Below are 26,078 nucleotides of genomic sequence, written 5' to 3'. Positions count from 1 at the left end.
TGAATCCTCCAAGTTTCCCCCAACTCACTGGGCTCTGCAGTAATGCAGCAGTATATGATAATTCTGCCACATTTAACCCAGAGTGCCCAATTCGTAATGAGGCCCATTGGCCTGACATGTGACTACTTTTTCTCGCCCCTCTTTTCTTTTCATAGAAGAGTTGTACCTGAAATGTAACTAAGACTTTCACGTGCCATTAGGCCTTTTAGAAGTTGGTGGTGTTTGACACGTGTAAAATTCTCTCTCAGCCTGTCTGCCTTTCCGGAGGCAGGTGATGCTTGCCACGTGACTCCTTGTTGCTCTGTATTTATCTGTAGATGTTTTACGTCTCTTCAGTAGAGAAGCTCAATGACCACATTGGTAATTTGGCCTAAAAAAAGAAGATCGTAATGTAGAGGGTGATCACCTCATGTTGAATCTGAGTGACCAGACATTGAAAGGAAAGAGCACACTACGAATGTGGCAGAGGTCGGGCAGGCTTTATAGGACCTAAATGGGGACCTTCTCGATGGTAACAACAAAAATGAATAGGAGTTTAAATTGCATAGAAACAGTTCTCCACATGTGGACACAATTGAGCAATAGGCATCTATTTATTTATTTATTTTAATATTTATTATGCGCCACATGCCCATAGGCCTCAGAGCGCACATGAAGAACAAACAGAAACGAGACAATAAAATTCATTTGTCAGGCAGGGGAATCATGCAGGAAGATGGGGAGTACTGGATTTATCCTGGGTTGAGGTTCAACAGATACGTTTTAATCTGCTTCTAAAATACTGCCAGATTCCCAGCCAGGCGTATAAGCCTGGTGTATCTAATAGGCGTATAAGCCAGTGTGTATCTAATAGGTATTAAATATCAGTTGAATAGATATTAGATATCAAAACCTTGGACAATTGACTTCAGGGCACAGGTTTGCTAGTGATCCAACTTTGGCCCAGCTCCAGATACTCGGGCAGATGCAAAAGACGCAAAGAAATGATCCCGGAGCAGTGCAGATTCATCACTGGGCGGGGCTAGAGGAGGTCATCATGACTAACTAAGGGAAGAAATGCCTCCATCACAGAGTTGGAAATGTTACTAGGTCCCCAGTCATAGAAGAGTGTGGCCAAAGGAGCACAGCATGGTACGTGTGCATTTGCATCTAGACATTAAACAGACATTGGAAGATAAATCCATCTTGCTATCCAATGCCACACTGCGGCAGTGCTGTTCATGCCTCCAACATGGTTTCTTTGCAAGGATACACAGAGGATAGCATTTGAAAAGAAAGCATCACCCTGTACTCAGTATTAGAAGTTGAGCAAGGACGTCATTTAGGGGTCGCCAGAGGTCGCAACTGCGACCTCAGAGGTCTACCTTGCGACCTCTAAAAAAAAGATTTTTTTTTTTTTTTTTGTAATGCAAGCTCCTGGGCTGTGGCCACCACCATGTGTCTCTTTACTTCTGGAGTGGCTGGCTTTCTTGTTCAGGCCCCTTAAAAAAAGAAGAAAAATAAGAACAGTAGTACCACAAGTCTAACACTTTCAGCACTGGGCCTAAATAAGAAAGAATAGGAATACCAAATAATGTGTCTTTCTGGAATTCTAAACAATAATTGCTAGACTCATTAAAGGTTTATTTCAGGCACACTTCAGGGGTGAGTCACTGATTTAGTCTGTTCTTAAACGTCTCAACTCAGCCTTTCATCCTTCTGAGGTCGATAAATGAGTACCAACACCGGTTGGGTGATATTGGGTGTATTTTTTTTCTATATAAAGTGCTTAAACATAAGTGCTATATAATAACACATCATTATCATTTGTTCATGGACGTCTGCTTGCATTCACAGTAATTTGGTAATATGGGCCTATACACACTGATCTTAACGATACATATGGCGATCCATTCTTGTATGAAATGTACATCACATTATAGTGATATCGTAACCATATTTTTCGTAGTGTGCAATGCTATGTGATGCCACTTCCTGTTTTGTCAATGGGTGAAATGTCATGTTCCATCGCTTCCCGCGATATCACTTCGGGGTGGGGTCAAATGACATCACTCTCTGTGATGTCATTAGGGGGTCAAGGGTCGTGTGATGTCACTTCCGCTACCGCAGGCATTTTGGTGATATGACGTCCCTGAAGTTGAGAAGCACATTTTAGGAATTTAAAAAGGAAGATAGGCGCTCATAAAATGCAAGTGGGCCATCCCCACATTGTGGTAGCGCACACTGATAAATCTATTTCCTCAAAGTACATGGAGCTGTGTTGATGGATAACACACATGCTGGCCGTTGAGGCCAGAGTTTGGTTATAAAGATGGGTTACATTTTGCGATGAGACTGTGAAAGATTCTACTGAATTCGTTTTGTTGGTTTGTATTTAGTGAGCTCATATAAGGAAAAAAGTGAGATGTTGGCACCGGGCACAGTGTCCCAAGTTCCAGCACTGTCTTTGTAGAACTGGGCTAACGTGTATTAGGGAGACAAGTACATTTAGGGGGTTTGGTGTGTTTGAAAAGAGTACACAGATAAACATATCATTCATTTTGCTGCCACACGTTCCCTTCATTCTGGCCCACTGGCCCGATACTGGATTTATGGACCTCTGCCACATTTTGGATGTTCCAGGATCTGCAGTGGGCTGGCAGATGCAGGAAATCACAAAAACACTGGGAAACAGACAACACGCTCACCTATGAGTGCCTCCCACACTTGAAGGGAAGTGTGTGGATAATGGAGGGGAAGGGCTTCTTAGTTCTTACTCCACCCACACTACTACCCTTGAAAGTGAAACTGGCACTGCATACATGGTATACCTCTTCGTCAGGTAGAATGCACAGTGTGCAGGCTCCTACTCTTCAGGAGGATGTGTGCCAGTATGGAATCATCCAAAATAACAATAGTAAGGCAATTACCAAAATAAACTAAATTCCCAAGGACCGTATCTCGCCAGCCCGGAAATCTCTCCATGATCAGTCTTCCTTGCACTGCCTCGGGGCCTACTTAGAGGCTGTAACTGTAACTTTTACCTTTTCCTTTTTTACCGGGCTCCTTACACTTGCCCAGAGCCACTCTTCCCTGATTGCACTTACTCCTTCCCTCTCCCCGACACTCCCCCTTCTCCCTTCCCCCTGCAATTGGCCTTGTCGCACTTGCACAATCTAAATGATACAAGGCCTAGTAGGTTTGTTTGTCCTGTCCTCCCTGTTTTCCCCTCCCTTGTCTTGTGGTGCCTAGAAACACTTGTGTACCGGCGCATTATAAATTACTTATCATATCCTATCAATGAGCCCATGGAAGGAAACCGGGAGAACAGAATGTTCAGCACCGCCACAATAGATCTGCAAGCACCAGTCGGGCAGAGAGAGGCAGGGCAGCATAGGGAAATCTTGTATCTTTTTTTCTTGTGAGGAAGAACACGTAATATTGAATCATTTTAATGCATGGTATGTGTAAAATGGTTGTATGTTAAACCAATCAGCACAATACATTAACATTTTTATAACATTGTACAACTTATACTGATTGGGACTGCCTAAGGATTTGAATATGAGGTTATGATGGCAGTCACATCAGTGCTTTGCATAATTGTAGCCGGTTCTCGGGGAGAGTGTGGCTGCGCACATGCACATGCGTAGAAAGCCCACAAGAATTATATATGTTAGAAAAGCCAATGTCATCCAACAAGCCACAGTGCCAGCCAGTAGCCATCCATGGAAATATCTCTCTAGTTCAGAGCCATAGAACAATGTATTGGGGGTCTACAAATTAACTCAAATACATGTTTTTTTGCGCCAGAAAATTGTCTTTGCCTTACAGGGCAGAACTATTTTATGCATCTTTATGAACCCAACAAACATGTTTCAACTTTATTAGGGATAATCAGTGTAGTATAGTCTGTCAACCTTCTTCTTCTTCTTCTTGGGATGACTCCTCAAGGGCCGGAGCCGGCGATTTCCATCTGGAGAGTTGATGTTTGCCCTTAGTCACCCTTGTCAGCCACGCAACTGTCAGGACTGGCTAGTTTAATAACAGGAAGAGTAACAAGATTAACATTGTGCCTTTAGAGCTGGCTGGGTTAGTTGTGCTTTCAGAACTGGCTGGGTTAGTAACAGGAAGAGTTTGTTCATAGAATTAACATTGTGCTTGCCCAAGTCAAGATGGAGCGAAAGAAACTTAATCTGATTGGTTAAAGAAACAATGATATGTTTGGTTGCCTGATTGGTGGAGAGGACAATGGGTTTGATTCTTGGGAGATGAGCAAGATTCTAAACTGCCTTTCATCCAGAGAAATTCAGTGGCTGGTTGTATATTAGTTAAGCTCCTTAAGTAAGGCCTTTCCAGAGCTCAGAAAATCTACCAAAGAAGTAAGAATATCGTTGGCTGATCCAATTTGAACAAGAAGTCATCAGGTGGGATCGTTCTTTTAAAGATTTTGAGATTGTCACAGTGAACTTTCATTTTCTTTTATAAGAAAACTTAAAGAGTAAACAAGTTTCAAGTTCATTTGAGAAAAGAGACATTTACAGTTAAAGTTATTATAAGGAAAACAAGCTTGAAGATTGTGCGTAGGATTTAAAAGTTGATTAACTGCGTGTAATGTTCTTCAAGACTGTTTAATGTGTGCGCGAGCTCGCAAGTTGTCGTTTGCGTGTTCTTTTTACAGCGCGTGTGGTTTGCGATAGAGCGCGTGCCAAAAAGAATTGCGCGTGTGAATTTTAGCGCGTGTACATTTTTCACGTGAAAGACGTTTCCTGGGTAAGCGCGCGTGGTTTTGCGATAGAGCGCGTGCCCAAAAGAATTGCGCAAGTTAACTTTAGCGCGTGTACATTTTTTACGCGAAATACGACTCAAGAGAAAGCGCGTGTTGGGTTGCGATAGAGCGCGAGTCCATTTTTATCAGCGCGTGTTATTTTTATCACGTTTACGTATTTTTTAACGCGCGCGGGTTTTGTAAAATTATCGCGTGTGTATTTTACACGCGAAGACAATTCTTCACGTCTTCTGAGTTCACGTGTTTATCGCACACGCTTGTTAAGGAAGAAACTATACGTTCTTTGTGTAAATGTGTAAATAAGGAAAACAATTCACACGCAGAAAGAAAGCAGTATTCCAAGAAGTTAAAGAATATAATTTAAAGTAATCTATGCAAATAGAACTCAATGTTTTCAGAGAAAGACTGCAATTTATGTAAGCATTGAAAACTACATAAGGTCAAAAGAACTTTGAAGTAAGAAGAATATCTAATTCTGAAAAGATGTTGCAAAGGCCATCACTTTAGGATTCTAAAGAGACTAGATTGGCTTGAACTATTTGCACACCCACAAGATATATTTACAAGATATTCCACAAAGATTACTAACCTCTAAGTCTTTTACTGAGGTTTAAGAGGTAAAGAGTTTAGAGTTTATTTAGCATAAGTTTAGAAAAGAAGTTTTCTTATTATATAAGTAACCAGGTGTATTTGTTTACTACAGATACCACAGCCTACCAGACGGTTGAAGGGCAGCAGTGTCTCCGTTGTTATTTTCTCCAAATTCCCCTTTCCCTTTCTTGGGGTTTTCAGCTCAGCTTATATTTAAGGGTTGAGAGGTGAACTCCTGGTGAGGGTCTGTGGGGCCAGCATCAGCTCCTGTGGAATTCAGTCAAGCCGGACCCTGACAGGATGAAAGGCCCACGATAATATTTTCCACCTGAGCTGATATGGATCCCACAGAGGCACTAGCTAGTTCCATAAGGGACATGTTTTCAGAGTTAAGGGAGGAAATGAGGGCTGTGCGAAAAGAAAATCAGGAATTACAAGTCAAGTTTGAAGAGTTAAACTCCAAGGTTACCCGTAAGGGTGAAGAAATTTCTTTGGAGTCAAGAGATTCAGAGGATACTAGTAGAGAATTACCAGTGTTAATTAGAGAGGATTTGGGTGAAGGAACGAGTTCTCAAGAAAGACGCAGGGGAAGTTTGAATATACCTGTAGGTCCAGTCCCCTTAGCACCTCCAGAGCGTTTTGGGGGAGAGGCCAAGAAATGCCAGATTTTCCTTACACAATGTGAACTTCATTTCCTTTGTCGACCCGAAGCTTTTAACACAGATGCCTCTAAAATAGCTTTTATGCTGTCTTACCTCACTGGTGAGGCGGCAACTTGGTCAGTATTATTGGTTGGTCAAGAGAATCCTATACTAAAGAACTTGTTAGCTTTCAAGTTATAATTTAAAAAGATGTTTGACAGACACCAATTATCTCAAGAAGTAGATGGAGAACTATTAGAGTTAAAACAGGGAACCAAAGATTTAGTGTCTTACATCACACAGTTCAGATCTTTAGTATTAGAGAGCAATTGGCCAGAAGAGAAGCAATCCTCTTTATTTTATAGAGGTTTGAAGGAGGAATTGAAAGATGCCTTATCTACAATTGTTAATAGACCCACTTCATGTGAGGATTTAATTAATCTGGTCATACAAATTGACTATAGATTAGGGGAACGCAAGGCTGAGCGTAGAAGAGGAGGAGTTGAGCAACCCAGAGTTTTCCCTAGAGTTGATAGAGGAAGATTAGAATTTGTAAATAAAGAATTGAGAACTGGGAACGCAGAGAGAGTAAATAAAGTGAGAGGTCCTTTAACTAAGGAGGAGAAGGATAGGCGAAGACAGAATAATTTATGTTTATACTGTGGGAAATCAAGACATTTTGTTGGAAATTGCCCTTGGTGTCCAAAACCTTCTGCATCTACTAACAGCTCCAGAAATCAGCAAGTGGCAAATACCATCCAAGCAGCAGTACCACATATTACATTGAATGTATCCTTGTATATTAAAGAGGAATTAAAGGGAAGTGGTCCAGTAGTAATAGATTCAGGAGCCACTGGTAACTTCATGGATTGGAATGTGGTTAAAGATATGAATGTGCCTTACGTTGTAAAAAATATACCAGAGTATGTGAGAGCGGTGGATGGGTCTCAACTGACATCAGGTTTAATTACACATGAAACAATCCCATTGGAAATGGAAATTGGAGGACACTGGGAGGAAATTGTGTTTGAATTAATTGACACTCCACAGTTGAAAATAATTTTGGGAATGCCTTGGTTGACGTATCATAACCCTAAGATTGATTGGGGAAGAAGAGTGGTGAAATTGGATTCTGCTTTTTGTGTTACAAATTGTTGTAAAGAAGCAATTCAGGAAAATGTTTCTAGTGATAATTGTTCAGAAGTAGTGGAAGGTTTGGTGAATTTGGGAACTATAGTACATTCTATAGGGGCTGTAATGGGAGAATTACCAAAGTGTTACCATGATTTCAATGATGTGTTTAGTGAAAAGGAAGCTAATGAATTACCTCCTCATAGAGAGTATGACTGTAAAATTGATTTAGAACCAGGGGTCCACATTCCTTGCAGTCGCATCTATGCCTTAACAGAAAAAGAGAATCAACATTTGAAGGATTACATCCAAGAAAATTTGAATAAGGGGTTCATCAGGCACTCTCAATCGCCAGCAGCTTCTCCACTATTTTTTGTTCCCAAAAAGGAAGGCACTTTACGAACATGCATAGATTATAGAGCATTAAACAAGATAACAATTAAAAACAGATATCTGCTGCCTTTAATATCAGTAATGTTAGACCAGATTCAAGGAGCCTCAGTATTTAGCAAACTAGATCTTCGTGGTGCATATCATTTGGTGCGAGTACGTCAAGGTGATGAATGGAAAACGGCATTTAGAACAAAATTTGGTCTTTTCGAATATCAAGTAATGCCATTCGGATTGTGTAACGCTCCCGAAGCCTTTCAATTTTTTATAAATGAGGTATTAAGAGATTTTATTGACATCTTTGTAGTAGTATACATAGATGACATTCTCATTTATTCTAAGGATCTAATGCAACATGAAGAACATGTAAAGAAAGTGTTACAACGACTAAGGGAGAATAAACTATTTGCTAAGTTAGAAAAGAGCCAATTTCATACCAGAGAAGTGGAATTTTTAGGTTTTATGATTTCTCCCAAAGGTTTGGAAATGGATATGAAGAAAATTAAGGCAGTTGAACAGTGGCCAACTCCAACTTGTGTTAAAGATATCCAAAGCTTCCTGGGCTTTGCAAACTTTTACAGGAGATTCATTAAAAATTTCTCTCAAACTGTTGCTCCTATCACCAAATTATTGAAGAAAGGAATGAAATTTGAGTGGAAAGATGAAGCGGATCAAGCTTTCAAAACATTGAAGAACTGTTTTACATCTGGACCAATCTTATTACACCCAGATCCTTCACAACCATTTTTTGTGGAGGCAGATGCTTCTAATGTTGCAATTGGAGCAGTGCTTTCTCAAAGGCATCCTGAAACTGGACAGTTGCATCCTGTGGCCTATCTATCTAAGAAATTGCTTCCAGCAGAAGTGAACTACACAATTACAGACAGAGAACTCCTGGCAATCAAGAAAGCATTTCAGGAATGGAGACATTATCTGTTGGGAGCAAGATTCACAGTAACCGTTTTAACCGATCATCGAAATCTTCTGTTTTTGAAATCTGCTCGAACACTATCACCTCGACAACTTAGGTGGTCACTTTTCTTTTCAGAATACGATTTTGTGATAACATTCAAGCCTGGGCGGTTAAACGGTAAAGCGGATGCTTTATCACGACAAGGATCTTCGGGAGAAGTTGAAAATCAATTGTTACCAGAACCAGTGATTGCAGAAGAAAAATGTATTCTAAGTGCTACAAAGGAAGAGAATCAGCTTCTTAAAAAGATTCTAAAGGAATTACCAGAAGGTGAAATTCAATCTTGGTTAGCGGAGGATTCTGGAAGACATTTAATTGAAGGATTTCCATGTGTCCACTCTAAAATTTACCTTCCAAGCAAGGAACTGCAAAAGGAAATTATGCAAGAATGTCATGAATCCAAGTTGGTAGGTCACCCTGGAATTCGTAAGACTATTGAACTGGTTGAGAGAAAGTTTTGGTGGAAAGAAATGAAAAAAGATATTGAAGACTATGTGAAAACATGTGAAGTCTGTGCTCGAGTAAAGTCAGGAGGAGGAAAACCATCTGGGTTATTAAATCCATTACCAGTACCCCCTAGTCCTTGGTTTACAATCTCTATGGATTATATTGTAGATCTTCCCAGAGATCAAGGTTACACTACAGTATTAGTAGTTGTGGATTTACTAACGAAAGCTGGGCATTTCATTCCCATGAAAGGAGAGGCTTCTGCAAGGAATCTGGCAAAAAGTTTTTTGCAAGAAGTAGTACGATTACATGGTCTACCAACACAAATTGTATCAGATCGAGGGTCTCAGTTCATTTCTAAGTTTTGGCGAGCTTTCTGTACAGAGTTGGGAATTGAGGTAAAGCTTTCTTCAGGTTATCACCCACAGACCAACGGCCAAACAGAGCGAGTAAATCAAGAGTTGGAAAAATATATTAGAGCTTTTTGGCAAGAAAGAGGAAGTTGGGTAGATCTTCTTTGGCTAGCAGAGTTTAGTTATAACAATTCTGTCAAGGATTCTACTAAGTATTCTCCATTTTTTAGCAACTATGGTTTCCACCCACGATTTTTGAAAGAAGTGTTGCCATCTGAGTATTCCAATCCAGAGGTTGAGCAGCGATTGACTTGTATTAGAGATGGTTTAGTGAAAGCTAAAGAAACCTTAGAAAAAAGTAAGCTAAGATTTAAGACATTTGCTGATAAGAAATGTCGTAAAGCACCACATTATCAGGTGGGTCAAAAAGTTTGGCTGTCCACAAAAAACCTACGTTTAAAGGGAAGAACTAAATTTTGTCCGAGATTTATTGGTCCATTTGAAATAGAAAGAATAATAAATCCCGTAGCAATCAAACTGAAATTACCCGCAAGTATCAAAAGTCACCCTACATTTCATGTCAGCTTAGTGAAACCTTGTGTGTCAGGAGCTAGATTAGGAAAACCACCACCAGCAGTTTACACAGAGGAAAATGACGAAGAGTTTGAAGTTAAGAAAATCTTAGATTCCAGGATTGTTAGAGGTACCTTACAATATCTTATTGACTGGAAGGGATACGGTCCTGAGGAAAGATCTTGGGAGGATCAAGTAGATGTACATGCCCCTCAATTGATAAAACAGTTTCACAAGAGGTTCCCTGCTAAACCAGGCCCTGGGACAGGGCTTTGAAGAGGGGGGTACTGTCAGGACTGGCTAGTTTAATAACAGGAAGAGTAACAAGATTAACATTGTGCCTTTAGAGCTGGCTGGGTTAGTTGTGCTTTCAGAACTGGCTGGGTTAGTAACAGGAAGAGTTTGTTCATAGAATTAACATTGTGCTTGCCCAAGTCAAGATGGAGCGAAAGAAACTTAATCTGATTGGTTAAAGAAACAATGATATGTTTGGTTGCCTGATTGGTGGAGAGGACAATGGGTTTGATTCTTGGGAGATGAGCAAGATTCTAAACTGCCTTTCATCCAGAGAAATTCAGTGGCTGGTTGTATATTAGTTAAACTCCTTAAGTAAGGCCTTTCCAGAGCTCAGAAAATCTACCAAAGAAGTAAGAATATCGTTGGCTGATCCAATTTGAACAAGAAGTCATCAGGTGGGATCGTTCTTTTAAAGATTTTGAGATTGTCACAGTGAACTTTCATTTTCTTTTATAAGAAAACTTAAAGAGTAAACAAGTTTCAAGTTCATTTGAGAAAAGAGATATTTACAGTTAAAGTTATTATAAGGAAAACAAGCTTGAAGATTGTGCGTAGGATTTAAAAGTTGATTAACTGCGTGTAATGTTCTTCAAGACTGTTTAATGTGTGCGCGAGCTCGCAAGTTGTCGTTTGCGTGTTCTTTTTAAAGCGCGTGTGGTTTGCGATAGAGCGCGTGCCAAAAAGAATTGCGCGTGTGAATTTTAGCGCGTGTACATTTTTCACGTGAAAGACGTTTCCTGAGTAAGCGCGTGTGGTTTTGCGATAGAGCGCGTGCCCAAAAGAATTGCGCAAGTTAACTTTAGCGCGTGTACATTTTTTACGCGAAATACGTCTCAAGAGAAAGCGCGTGTTGGGTTGCGATAGAGCGCGAGTCCATTTTTATCAGCGCGTGTTATTTTTATCGCGTTTACGTATTTTTTAACGCGCCCGGGTTTTGTAAAATTATCGCGTGTGTATTTTACACGCGAAGACAATTCTTCACGTCTTCTGAGTTCACGTGTTTATCGCACACGCTTGTTAAGGAAGAAACTATACGTTCTTTGTGTAAATGTGTAAATAAGGAAAACAATTCACACGCAGAAAGAAAGCAGTATTCCAAGAAGTTAAAGAATATAATTTAAAGTAATCTATGCAAATAGAACTCAAAGTTTTCAGAGAAAGACTGCAATTTATGTAAGCAATGAAAACTACATAAGGTCAAAAGAACTTTGAAGTAAGAAGAATATTTAATTCTGAAAAGATGTTGCAAAGGCCATCACTTTAGGATTCTAAAGAGACTAGATTGGCTTGAACTATTTGCACACCCACAAGATATATTTACAAGATATTCCACAAAGATTACTAACCTCTAAGTCTTTTACTGAGGTTTAAGAGGTAAAGAGTTTAGAGTTTATTTAGCATAAGTTTAGAAAAGAAGTTTTCTTATTATATAAGTAACCAGGTGTATTTGTTTACTACAGATACCAGAGCCTACCAGACGGTTGAAGGGCAGCAGTGTCTCCGTTGTTATTTTCTCCAAATTCCCCTTTCCCTTTCTTGGGGTTTTCAGCTCAGCTTATATTTAAGGGTTGAGAGGTGAACTCCTGGTGAGGGTCTGTGGGGCCAGCATCAGCTCCTGTGGAATTCAGTCAAGCCGGACCCTGACAGCAACTCTGCTAAAGCTCCTCCCACTTCCCAGTCACGGCTTATCCTCGGACCCCATTTTGAGGTGAAGCAAGTCAAATATACTCTTCACTGCCACCCCAATGCTACTCATCTTGGCTATTAGCAATTCTCTATGCAGTCTGAACTTTTCACATCCCATCATATAGTTCTCCACCGTTTCTGGGCTTCCGGACCGCCTCACAATTCGCAGATGTGACTCTTCCCATCTTAAACTTCCTTCCTTTCAAACCTGCATGGCCCACTCTTAGCCAATTCAAAATAGTTTCCTCTCTGCATACCAACTGTGCATCCCCCCACATCTTTTACAATGAACCTTCCTTTGTACCGCAAATATGTGCCTCCCCTTCCTGCTCATATCCCATCTGCATTGCCATTCTCCTTTAGGTCTGCCTTTCACCACCACGTGGACCTCAGACACACTTAAGGGGATATCTATATCCACTACCACCCTAGTTGTGGCCTCATATGCAGCTCTGTCCACCAACTCACTTCCCACTATCCCACAATGACTGGGGATCCATGCCAACTCAATCCCCATCCCACCCACTGTGAATTTCTCCAGCTGCTGTCTAACACACAACACACTGTCTTTTCTATCGCAGTTCCATTCCTTAATAGCTTGCAACGCACTCAACTAGTCCACAAATACCACTAATTTTGGCCGCCGTTTCTCCATAGCTCTACCCACTGCCCTATTCACTGCCATCAACTCTGCTGTGCATATGGAAACATTATCTGATACCCGCACCTTTTTAAACTCCTTCCTCCTTAATATAGTAGACCATACCTACATTGTGTCTGGATCCATTGGTATATACTTGTGAACCTGTGAATATACTTGTACCACCCACATAACCAAGCACCATTTTTTTTATTCCCCCTCTATCACCCTTCTTTTTCACCACTACCTTCCTCAACAGATTTTCGGTTCATGCAACATCCATATCGGCAATAGCACTCTGTCAACATTCTCCGCAATCTGTAGCGCTTCCACCCCCAGGCGCTTCGCTGACCTAGCAGCGTGAAACCCAAAGGTCCCCCTCTTCTCTCCCAGCTTTCACCTTTGTATACATGCATCCAGTTAACCTCCAGGCACTTTTTTTATTGGGTGCCACTCACTGTGAGTGTGGCATTTCAACCAATAGTTAACACATAATTCCACCCTCCTCAGGTCCAAGGGCAATACCCTGCCAACACCTGCACTGCTTCAGTACGTGATGACCTTACTGTACCTGTCACAATTCTCAATGCTCTTGCCTGAATTCTATCCAGCAAGCCAAGCTGAGTCTTGCTGTAACTGGGCTGCAGTTGAACCCCGTATTCCAACACACTCCTAACCATGCCAAGATACAGCAGTCTAATGCTTTTTTGACATTCCCCCACACCTGGCCCGACACCGCCCTTAGAAGATTTAGGCGTTCTTTACATTTCGCTACTGTCCTTTCCACCTGTGTATTCCAATGTAAACACTCATCCAGAGACACTCCTAGGTATCTAAATGCTGTCACTTGCTCTAGCGCAATCCCACGCAGTCTAAGGTCTAGGTTTACTATTGTTCTACGTCTACGAAACAGCATACAAACTGATTTGGAGCTAGACATCGTAAAACCCCATTTCGTGCACCATCCTTCCATGACATCCAATGTCATTTGCAACTTCTCCTGAATATTGCCACCCATAGCATCCCATCATCCACATGGAACCCGACTTTAAATCGACACTCCTGGACCTTTCCTATAAGACCATCCACCACTTTATTAAAGAGAACAGGACTAATAGCGCTGCCCTGAGAAGTCCCATTCTTCTTCAGATATTCCTGTGATATCGCATCCCTTACTTTCACACTCTATTTTCCAAACAATTCTTCACCCAGGAGAATAATTTCCCTTGAACACCTTTCTCCGGCAAAGCTTAGAGCAGTCCTCCACTCCACACCATATCGTAAGCTTCTCCATGTCTATGAAGATTGCGCTCATCATGTCACCGCAGCTCTCTTCAATGTCCAACATCAGAGCAATCACGGCACCCATAATTGACCTATGTTTCTGAAATCCATGCTGGAAAACACTTAGTTTACCCTCCGACTCCAGAAAGTATACAAATCTTTCACATATCATTTTATCCATTACTTTGCATAGGACAGACGTCGGGGCTATAGGCCGTTAAGATATGCAGGAATCGGCTGGTTTCTCCGGTTTCAGAAACGGGAGGATAGTAGCCCTCTCCCGCCCAAGCAGAATTGTCCCACCAACCCACATCATATTATACAATCTCAACACTACCTCCAAGCAGTTATCCGGTAACTTATGCAGGAAGACATATTGCACACCACCCTCTCCCGGGCTAGAGTCCCAACTCCCCTTCAAGGCTCTCTGTAACTCCTACTTAGAGAAAAGCACTTCCAGACAGGGCATCCACACCTGCACATTCTCCCACACACTCACATTTGCAATTGCAAAATGTGTCACCTCTTGTCTAGCTGCCGGAGAATAATTGCACTTACTGTGCACACTCTCAAAATATACCCCTAAAGCATTCGCTTTACTACAATCTTCGACCAATTCACATCCATCCACAGTGATGAGTGGGATCTGATAAAATCGCCTCACCTGACCCGAGATACATTTAAATCTTGCTCATACCTGTGCCATACTCGTATCCTCAGAAAGGGTACTGCAATATTACCTCCAATAATTTCTTTTATGTGACCTGATTACACGTTGAGCAAGAGCCCTGGCCTTTCTATATGTCATCACATCCTCTAAATACATGGAGCGTAAGGCCTTCCACCGCTTCCTTTTCCTATCCCTTAAAATCGCCAAACATTCTGATGACCACCACAGGACCTCAGGTTTCCTAAACTGCTTTCTCCGAGCCAGAGCCAGTTCCTCCACTACACTCTGAAACAAATGCACTATCGCTTGATTCAACTCTTGTATTGAGGAGTGTCAGGAGCAAGGGGAGGTTGGTGGCAAGTTCTGGGTGTGGTAAAATTGTCTCTTATGTTAACCTTGATTTCCTTAATAAGTGGATTCAGAGTTTTGATGGCTTCTGTCCACAAGATGGAGGATTGGGATCTTGCCCAAGGCAAAATGGTGGGTCCTCACAAGAGTAGTTCTCAGTATAATGTTGTGAACAGGGGAAAAACCATTCTAAACTGCCTTTCATCTGAAGCTTTGGAGAATATAGGATCTATGCTTTTAGTCTCCAGTTTAATAGATTAGTTATAAGATAAATTAAGAGATAAGCAGCTGGAACCAATCACTCTGAAGAATCTACAACAGGAATCAGTTTACTGGTGGCAGCGCAGTGTTTTAGAGCTTTTGAAAAAGATGTTAATATTCAATTTGAACTAACTTTGGGCTGTGAACATTGTATTTGCTGCAGCAATTCATTTATGCGTTCTAAACAATTAAGCAATTTATATATGCCTTTAATTTAAAAGATATTTAGAATTCAGTGTTACGCTTTTTTGAGTTGATCATTTTTAAAAGCATTGTTAAAACCTCTGAATAGGAAGTTCTCAGCATTATCTGTCACATGCAACAGCTTCCCAACAAGACTTTCAGTACAATATAATTAACAAGAGATTAGGGCAATTTGTCCGAGTCGCCGCGCTGCATAGAGACTTTCCTTGGAGCGGAGCGCAGTGTGGGCAAATATAACATTAGGAAACTCGCGTAGTGCCAGCCCTGTTATAACATTCCTTCTAATGCAGCGACTAATGAACTCAGCCCCGCCCTACCAGAGACTCTTTAGGTATAATTATACCTCGTAAAAACCAGAGATCCAACGACAGCGCAGCTCGCTTCCATATCATTAGAAGGGCTTGAGTATCGAGTGGCATAGGCCATTTTGTAGGGCTTCTGGGAGCCGTAGTTTCTAGCGGTCCACACCTGTAGGCAGGAACATTAACATTTTAAAAACAAGAAATAGAAAAAAGATTTTATCAAGTTAAGTTTTAGAACGTTTCTTTTTTAGGAAATAAAGCCAATCTTTCTGGCAGTTACATTTAGGTAGTAAATAATATATATTGCAGTAAGGTCACATACTGTTAGAAGCATTATCTTGAACTAACTTTTTATGGACTCTCAGTAAGGATTGAGTGAACCAGTTTAATTCTCAACAAAGGAAAAAGTATTTTCATGTTACATAGAAGAACTTTAAGAGGATTAACTTTCACTTGTCTATTGCAACATAGCAGTGTGAAAGCAAGTTCATATTTCCTATGTTTTCAGTGTATTCCTCACCTGTTGGCTTGGTGCAGAAGTTACACTGGTAATTAGACAAGAAGAAGAAATATAATATACTGTATGAAATGTGAAGTAGAAGTAATGCTTAATTTCTATACAGATTGCAGTTTAAAGAAGTAAAAAAGAGATCCTGTGTTGTTTGTTATTTTATCCACTTCCCCTTTCCCTTTCTTAACTAGACTGCACCTCATTTTGCCGTCCAGCAGTGAGGCACAGAAAAGTCGGAGGGGGACTGTGGGATTCAGCAGCTCCCACAGATGGGCAAGTTCCAGAGCATGACAGTATGAAACACCCAAGATCATAATTCGTCTGAGCTAATATGGACCCCATAAGTCTTTCTCTGGCTGGGTTGGGGGAGGTTATTCAAGAGTTACGGCAGGAACTGAAAGGTATAAGAGCATAGAATCAGTCTTTGAGTTTAAAGGTGTATAGTTTAGGTAACAAGGTAAATACCCTGCAGGCTCCAGGGAATCCCCTATCAGTTGATATGAGAGATGAATAGAAACCCCCAGATCTTTCTCAGGAGGATATTTCTAGTAATGAAGGGACATCAAGAAGTAAGGGAAGTTATGTCCCAATTCCTTTGGCTGCACCTGAACTTTTTTTGCAATTTTTGTGACTCAATGTGAGTTCCATTTTTTATTTAAGCCGGAGGCTTTCTCTTCTTGAGCGGCTAATGTGGCATTTATGTTGTCTTATCTTTCAGGGGATGCTGCAGCTGGCTCAGTTTCGCTGGTCAGTCATAAGAGTCCTGTTTTGGGAGATTTTGAGGGTTTCTTAAGAGAATTTGGCAAGATGTTTGATAGGCGGAAAGTATCTCAGGAGGTAAATGGAGAACTACTAGAATTAAAGCAAGGAAGTAAGGAATTGGTACAGTACATGATTCAAATTTAAGTCTTTGGTGTTGGAAACTAAATGGCCAGAAGACAGGAGGGCGACTTTGTTTTACAGAGGCTTTAAAGATGACCTGAAAGACGCATTGGCTTCAATTGTTGAACGGCCTACTTCAATTGATCTCTTAAGTTATGTAACTAGATTTTAGACTGAATGTGAGGTGAGCGTCAGAGAGGATGGCAGGTTGGTAGACCAAATGTAAGGTTTGAGTGATGAAGTGCAGGACAAGTGAGTCAGGAGTTCAGATCCTCAGTGGGTAATCGAGAAGGTCTCTTGAACTCTAGGGGTCCTTTATCCAAAGAGGAGCAAATAAAAAGAGTCAGGGAAGGGTTGTGTCTGTATTGTGGTAGAGCCAAACATTTGTTGAAGGATTGTCCTTGAATTGCTCGCAGAAGGCCTTTGCCAGTTCCTGGTACCCAAGCGGTGGTGAATTCCATGCTGGCTACAGTTTCCCATATCAACGTGAATGCATCCTTATTCTTGCCAGGAATGGTGAAAGGAAGAGGTCCGGCAATGCTGGATTCAGGAGCCACTGGGAATTTCATGGATTGGGGATTGGCAAGATCTTTGGGTATTCCGGTTGTGCAAAAACATAATCCTGAAACAGTCTGAGCAGTAGATGGATCACAATGCTCCTCTGGACAAATCACCCATGAGACAGTTCCTTTATGCATGGAAATGTAAGGTGGGCATGGGGAGGGATTAGTTTGGGAATGTATTGATTCCCCTCTATTGTTGTTAATTGTGGGTATACCTTTGCTTACATTACATAATCCTTTGGTTGACTGGGAGAAGAGAATAGTGATTTTTTATTCAAAATATTGTAACATGCATTGTATGGCTAACAAGCAGGACAACCATCAGGTTTTGGGTGAGGTTGGTAATTGCAGCATGGTAGCGTACTTTTAGCTGAGGGAGGAAGTTCCACTGCAAGTATTGGGGCGGTAGTAGGACAGTAACCCAAGTGTTATGAAGAGTTCTGGAGTGTGTTCAATGAAAAAGAGGCAGGGGAGTTGGCACCACATTGATCGTATGACTGTAAGATCGATTTGGAGGATGGAGCTCCTGTTCCCTGTAGTCGAATTTATGCGCTTACTGTAAACGAAAATGAACACTTGAGATCCTATTTAGATGAGAATTTTGTAAAAGGTTTAATTCGACCATCTCAGCCCCTGGCTGCATCTCCACTTTTTTTTGTATTCCAGAAGGACAAAACATTATGGACTTGTATTGACTATCGTGCCCTTAATTGCGTCACTATCAAGAACTATCAAGAACAGGTAACCGCTTCCCCTCATTTCAGTGATGTTAGATCAGATTCAAGGATCCACTATTTTCACAAAGTTGGATTTGAGGGGAGCTTAACATTCAATCAGAGTTTGTGAAGTTGATGAGTGGAAGACAGTATTTAAAACAAAATGTGGCCTTTTTGAATATCTTGTAATGCCCTTTCGGATTATCTAATGCGATTATATAACGAGAATTAGTGGCCATTTTTGTGATTGTCTACATCAATGATATAAAAAAATGTCTTCGAGTGACAATCAACATCAGGAACACGTGAAGATGGTTTTGTGCAAGTTAGGCGAGAACAATTTGTCTGCCAAATTGGAAACGTCGCAGTTTCACACTGATAAGGTGGACATTTTGGAATTTGTGATCACGCCTCAGGGTTTGGAGAGGGATTCTTGCAAGGTGAAAGCTATCAGGGATTGGCCATCTCCCAACTCGGTGAAGGAGGTACAAAGTTTTTTGGCATTTGCCAATTATTATCGCCGCTTTATAAAAGACGTTTCTCTTAAGGTGTCGCCGATTACCAGGTTACTAAAAAAGGGGGTGATGTTTTTGTGGACAACAGATGCAGAACAAGCTTTTAAGGATCTTAAGACAAATTTCAGCTCAGAGCCCATTTTGCTTCATCCGGATCCTGCTCAACCCTTCTTTGTGGAATCAGACGCCTCTAATGTGGCGTTTGGGGCAGTTTTTTCTCAAAGACGTAAGGTTTCTGGCCAGTTGCACTCAGTGGCTTTTTTTAAAGAAATTGGCCCCAGCAGAAATCATCTGTACTATTATGGATCTGGAGTTGTTAGCCATTAAAGCAGCTTTTCAGGAGTGGAGGCATTATTTGTTGGGAGCGCGACATACAGTCACTGTGCTTACGGACCATCATAATGAGCTTTTTAGAAATCGGCCAATACCTTAACCCTGTGACAACTACTGTGGTCATTGTTTTTTGCTGAGTTTGATTTTTTAATCATTTTTAAACCCGGACGACAGAGTCGGAAGGCCTGTGCTCTTTCACGCGAGTTTCCGGGAAGCTTGAAAAGTGAGGAAGACAGGAATGCTCCTTACAGGTTGCATTTTAAAGAATTAAAGAAGAGATGTTATTTGTTATTTTATCCACTTCCCCTTTCCCTTTCTTGACTAGGCTGAACTTCATTGTGCAATCCTTCAGTGAGTCGCAGAAAAGTCAGTGGGGGACTGTGGAGTTCAGCAGCTCCCATGGATGGGCAGGTTCCAGAGCATGACAGAGGGCAAGTGTGAACCTTCTCCACTATCAACCATCAAATCAGTGCACCTCACACGAAACCTCATCCAGTCCTTTTTTTAATGTTACAACCCTTGGGGGCAGCACTAGTCGCTATTACCATCCTGACGTTTACCTCCAGTTCAATAGATCCATGATCGCTCCCCATCTCCCCATCCGTCCTCTACCTCCACATGCACTTAGGCACCAAACTCGCCGAAATCCACGTCAAATCAAGGCCGGACCTCTTGCCTGTAGTCACATCCATCCTTTTGTATTCTTTAGAGTTCAACAATACAAGCCCACACTCTTCTGCCATCGCCTCAAGTCTATCCCCGTTCATATCTGTCACATGACTATTCCATAGGGTATTATGACTATTTAAATCGCCACAGAATATAAACCTGCTCCTTGACTGATGGTGTGCTGTAACGCCCATATAAACAAGGGGTTTGCATGGGTTATAGAAGTTGAGCACAACTATCGCTCCATTACCCACTGGTATTTTAATACCTATACGTTGAATGTCCCCATCAAACTCAACTACTGAACATTGAATACCACTGTTAACCAAAATACCAACACCACCCACTCTACCTAAAGCTCTATCCTTCCGATACAACACTTATCATGGAAAGTGAAAGTTGAGACCACCTATCAACCAAGTCTTCTTTATATACACAATATCCACAGCACCCTCTTTCAATAACTCACTCTTCAGCTCTTGTCCATTTGCTAATAAACTCCTGGCATTCCACTGACATAATTTCTATCATGGGTAGTATCACCTCCACTCATCATTCTGTACACATCCCTGTCGGTGAGATTCCCTATCTTCAGATACATCTTTGCGGCTCTCATGACTGCCTGTAATCTGTCAGATTTCAAATGACACTCAGCAGTAATGTTTATGGTTGCAATAATAAAACATAACAAGTCCTCCATTCTGACCTCACCAATCCTATGGGTCTGCCACACCGCCACCTCCACCTGTGCCTCAGGCACCTTAGGACTTCTCGCCACCTCCTTCCTCTCCTCTCTAACTTTCTGAACCGCCGCAGCATAGCTGATTTTTTGACTCACTCTTGTTTGCATTACTTTCCAGGCCTCTACTTGCTTAAGGCAACCTCTATATGAAGCAACATGTTCACCACCAACATTACAACACTTTGGCGCATCCTCGGTCACACATTCCTTAATATCATGGGGTCCACCACATTAAGTACACCGCTTATCTTTCCTACATGTTTGTGCCACATGGCCAAACACTTGGTATTTATGATAACGAAGAGGCGCTGAGACATACTCCTGACCCTAAAGCGCTGATACTCCAAATACACACATTCTGGGACTACGCTCCCCTTAAACCACAGTGCCACAGTCGTAGAGCTATTGCCCCCATCAGAAGTTTTTCTGCCCAACCGCCACACTTCCAACACCCCATATCTTGCAGTGATCTCACTATATCCGTATCATTTGTACTAAGAGTGACTCCATATATTACACCTATACATGTATCACCATACTGTTTTGTCACAATTATAAGGTGTCTCCCAAGGCTATCTAAGTCTAAAGCATTGTGCCTGGTTCCCTCACCCAGGGGTGTTGCTAGGTCTGGAAAGGATCAGGGGCTAAGCTAATGTCAGGACTGGCAGGACTCGGGGCTAGCTATATCCTTTTGGTTGTAGTCCCTGAGATTCTATCCGGGGCTACAACCAAAAGACCCGGGGCTATAGCCCCCTTAGCCCCCCTCTAGCAACGCCTCGGCCTCACCTAGACCTTTTACCAACAATCTCCATCCACTTATCACCTGAACAGACTGCACCTCACCAAACCCTTTCTTTACCCATTCCGAAATAACAAAAGGGCTGGCCGACTTAATGACCATTCCCCACTTCAAATCACCCTCCAGACCTGCTATCAGCTTTTTCACCTTACTGTCCATTACCTGCCCTCCCAGCTTCCTCAACCTTCCTATCCACTGGCGACCTACTGCATGACTGCTCATTAGTACCAGACCCTTGCACCCCTTCCCCTCTCCCCTTGACACTGCTTCCCACAGGAACACCCACTGAAGTGTCACCTGTGCCACATTCCCCTTTATTTCCTCTTTTCCCATTCTTTCCACTACCTTCCTTTTGCGCCCACTTGTCTGTCACCCCTCCACTGCATTCCTCTGTACTGAGCTTCCCTTTTTTTTATTAAGTGAATTCCCCTTCCCAGCAGCCATCAGAGCTCCATCTGACATGCCTTCCTCTACTCTTCCCCTGCCAGTGATGTGGATGCTTCTCACAGGAGATCCGTGACCTAAGGCAGCCAAGCCACGGCCACCCAGCCCCCACACAATGGCACCAGACAACTCTCCCCCTACTGTGTCTGCAGCTCTTCCTCTCTCTCAGAATAAAAGTTATTTGCCTGACCTATCTCTGAACTGCCACAGGCCCCCTTGAGGCGCCCTTCAGAATTGGAGCCCAGTGCAGTCAGTTCTTCCCCTGCGCCATCGTCAGCCTTCCCCGCCAACTCCGTCTGTCAACCTTGTGATTGGAGAATTTGAGTATGTTTAGTGAACACCATTAATGTTACGGTGGGAGTAAAGAAGGACGAAAAAATCCTTTCCACCTGAAATGTGAGAGCAGAAAAGGTCATTTCAGACAACAAGAAACACATGCAATAGTGACATCTAGCAGTCACGCCTAGAAGTGCAACTTCAGTTCAGAGACACTGAGCAATGCATTTTGGCTATGCACAAATATTTTTCTCTTTATCGTTTATTCCCGTCCATGAAAGTTCTGCAAAATTGCCTTGCCACTGATCCAGAGCGAAACACTCATGCCATATTTGGCAAAGCTTCAAAATAGGGATTGCCTTACTGCCACAGGTTCTTCAGGCTAAATATAATGGAACAACAAAAATGAACCTGGGCGAAATGAGATCAGAACATCTGTACACATTTAAACAATACCAGGTCTTGTCAAAAAATATATATTTATTTATAAGCAATTTACACAAATATTTATTGTTCTCAACATCCACATTTAAACACCACCATTCATTCCATCATTCATTCACACTCTCAATATACATGTCAATATTCCACACTTGTGGTACTTAGACCACCTAGAACCAATATATTAACATAAATGTCAACACCTCTTGGTGATTACAGTTAGTGTTAATACAAAAACAAATAGAATCCTGCTTATTTGCTGTAACTCAACATATGTTTCGGTTGTCACAATAGGCCCCTAATTCAACCCCGTAAATATAAGCGACCTTCTTCAGGAGACGGATGGTTCTGTTGCAATCACTCCGAAATGTCAAAAGGTGGAGGATGTCATCAAACCTCAATCTCCACGTGAAATAATGGAGATGCGTGTCAACGATGGACTAAATCCTGCAGTGGTGCTAGATAACTCTGCGCCTATACTGATCAAAGCTTCAGGTATGGGGGTGTCTTGCGTCTTTAGTCAATAAATCCAAAGAGGAAAAATCCCTGTTCTCGCCTCATGTGGCCGAGTCCAGATATGTTCTATTCTGGTACCCCAGTTTTTTCTCACTGTGCGGTGATTCCAGTTCAATGTTCCATGGGTTCCTTCTCTCTTGTCCTGCACACACAGTGTGCCGAAAAAACTGGGGTACCAGAATAGAACATATCTGGAGATTGAGGTTTGATGACATCCTCCACCTTTTCACATTTCGGAGTGGTTGCAACAGAACCATCCGTCTCCTGAAGAAGGTGTTACGCTCACCTCGTATCCACGGGGACGCCACCCAGCCAGTTGGTCGTTAGTGCCCTTTTCAATGATTCCCTGGTGAGGTTCGCGGTGGAATTCCTCCTGGAAATGAAGACTATGTTTAGGAGTGGACAGCCAAGGTAAGCCTTCCCACCTCCCTTGTGATTTCAGCCCCTCCGGGTTCTCTTCTCACCTTGTTATCGAAGTTGGTGGGCTCTCCATCCTGCTTTCTGGGCAATGGTGCATTGTCCTTTGTGGGCGCGTGCGGTCCAGTTACTTCACTGACCTCGGCCCAAGTAATGTCTTTCAGGTAGGTCTTATTGCGGTTTATGGAGTTCTTATTCTTGCATGTCTTTTCTCTTTTCGATAATGTCTCTGTTTATCTCCCTTAGGTGCGCGGAGCGTCTGCTTGGCGAACTGGGTAGGCTGGTTCTTGCCGGTACATGATGGTGCACAATAGCGCTATGATGCGGTAATTAGGCGCTTTGCACAGCGCGGCTATGTCTTGTCTTCACTGACCTGTGTTTTCTCTTTTTTGTAGGTCGTGGTGTGCTCCCAGCGCGGATGGAGTTCCGGAGCTATACCGGTCGAACAACCACCAGCCAGGTAAGTCTCTAAGCAATTTGTGATTGAAATGTCTCTACTGCCTTCTTTAATGATGTCTTTGTTCCTCTCTCAGGTCCTTCGATCCGGGTGGCGAACCATCCACACGGAGCTGCCCAGGAGCTGTGAACAGTGAAGGATGGAGATTGCAGGTAAGATTCTGCTGCTAACGATGTTCTTTGTTGATTTCTGCAGGTCCGGATCTTGCCAGGCTCGTGAGAAGCTGGACACGGTGAGCGTCATGTTGCTAGTAGCAAAGTAACGTGAAGCGTGTTGTATTGTTCGGGTGTAGTTTAAATAGTCTCTGCAAAGTAGTCCAGGTAAAGTAGTCCCTAGGCCACCACACCCAAAACACTATACCGCATAGCTTGGTTCTAGGAATCAAGCTATGTGGGTGCCTCCATGCTGGCTGAAAGCCTGAATAAAGTAGTTCCTTTAGCTGATGTCTTTCCCTGTTTATGAGCCTGGCGCCAAAGGCGCCAGGACTGGCCCCAAGATGGCCTGTGAAGCGGATGCCAGGCCTTATTTGCGATCCGAAGTCTGATTCCACCTGGCCAATGGGCTTTCCAGTGGGGATCAGGGCTGAGGGTCATGACAGAAGGTCGCTTATATTTACCGGCTTGAATTAGGGGCCTATTGTGACGACCGAAACATATGTTGAGTTACAGCAAATAAGCAGGATGCTATTTGTTTTTGTATTAACACTTACTGTGATCACCAAGAGGTGTTGAAATGTATGTTAATATATTGGTTCTAGTTGGTCTAAGTACCACAAGTGTGGAATATTGACATGTATAGTGAGAGTGTGAATGAATGATGGAATGAATGGTGGTGTTTAAATGTGGATGTTGAGAACAATAAATATTTGTGTAAATTGCTTATAAATAAATATATATTTTGTGACAAGACCTGGTATTGCTTAAATGTGTACAGATGTTCTGATCTCATTTCGCCCAGGTTCATTTTTGTTGTTCCATTATATTTGGCGAAGCTTCATCAATGTTTTCAAGGCCAATCTCATTGCTTAAAAATATATTTTGTTTGCATTGTAATTTTGGATATTGGGTCTACTGCTCGATATTAACAGCTTATAGACAGATGCAACTGATAGTGATTATATAGTCAACTTGCAAACTAGTCGGCCCATGCGTATAGACACTTACTTCTACTCTGTTTTACCTTCCACAATGCTAAAATGGCATTTCATTCACTATTATTAACAAACGATCCTACTATCCTGCATTCTTGTTTGTGGGTTTACAGATACCTTACATCAAGTAAAAAGCATTATGTAATTTTTTTTAGACTTTGTTCTTTTTTGTATTATTTAAATACGGTGGTTTGGCAGTTTATCCGCAATCTAGTTGTAACTTCATGGGCCATATTTGCAGTATTTCTCGTGTCCCTGTTGTAGCCATAGAATCGTGAGTACCTTTATTTTGACATATTCATAATGTAAGATTGAAGACCGTGTCGTTTGTCCAGCTATTCCACATGTTCACCGCTAGATGGCGATCACTATTAATGTTTCTAATGCTTAAGCTAATGTTGGCGTGTTGACACTGGTGGTCAGTACATGTTGATCAGCTCGAATGCAGTTATGAAACTATAAACAGTCATCACAATGGGGGCGGGGTTTGGGGGAGGAGGAAGTGGAGACGAAGTTATGGGTGTCCAAAGCTTGCATTTCCCACGCAGTCTTTGCTGTCACTTATTTGTACCTTGGACTACTAGAAGGCTGCTGGTAGTCTTAAAGATGCCTTCTGCTACACTCCATTTCTGAAGGCATCCAGAACAGCCAGAAGTTCATTGCTCATACAGATGGGTGCAGCCAGAAAATGTGGGCAGTTAAATGAAAAGAACAAAGACCAGCCAATGGACTGCACAAGCAGGGATTACTAGCTAAAGACCAGCCAATAGACTACACCATCAGGGATTGCTAGCTAAAGACCAGCCGATGGACTACACCATCAGGGATTGCTAGCTAAAGACCAGCCGATGGACTACTCAATGGACTACACCATCAGGGATTGCTAGCTAAAGACCAGCCAATGGACTACACCATCAGGGATTGCTAGCTAAAGACCAGCCAATGGACTACACCATCAGGGATTGCTAGCTAGAGACCAGCCAATGGACTACGCTAGCAGGGACTGCTAGCTAAAGACAGCCAATGGACTACACCAGCAGGGATTGCTAGATAGAGACCAGCCAATGGACTACACTAGCAGGGACTGC

General features: G+C 42.2%; 1 protein-coding gene across 1 annotated transcript in view; it reads left to right on the top strand.

Annotated features, from left to right (window-relative positions):
• The window catches only part of LOC138507837 (E3 ubiquitin-protein ligase DCST1-like), a 484,214-nt gene that overhangs the window by 396,411 nt on the left and 61,725 nt on the right, over positions 1–26,078 (top strand). Inside the window, exons 15-16 of the mRNA XM_069625446.1 lie at positions 318–360; positions 16,789–16,907. Of these exons, the coding sequence (XP_069481547.1) occupies positions 318–360; positions 16,789–16,907 (162 nt within the window). The remainder of the gene's footprint in view (positions 1–317; positions 361–16,788; positions 16,908–26,078) is intronic.

Source organism: Ambystoma mexicanum, chromosome 1p, assembly GCF_040938575.1.
Source record: "Ambystoma mexicanum isolate Mex_15411 chromosome 1p, UKY_AmexF1_1, whole genome shotgun sequence".
NCBI lineage: Eukaryota > Metazoa > Chordata > Amphibia > Caudata > Ambystomatidae > Ambystoma > Ambystoma mexicanum.
Note: the sequence above shows the minus strand (reverse complement) of the source record. Positions and strands in the feature narration are given on the sequence as shown.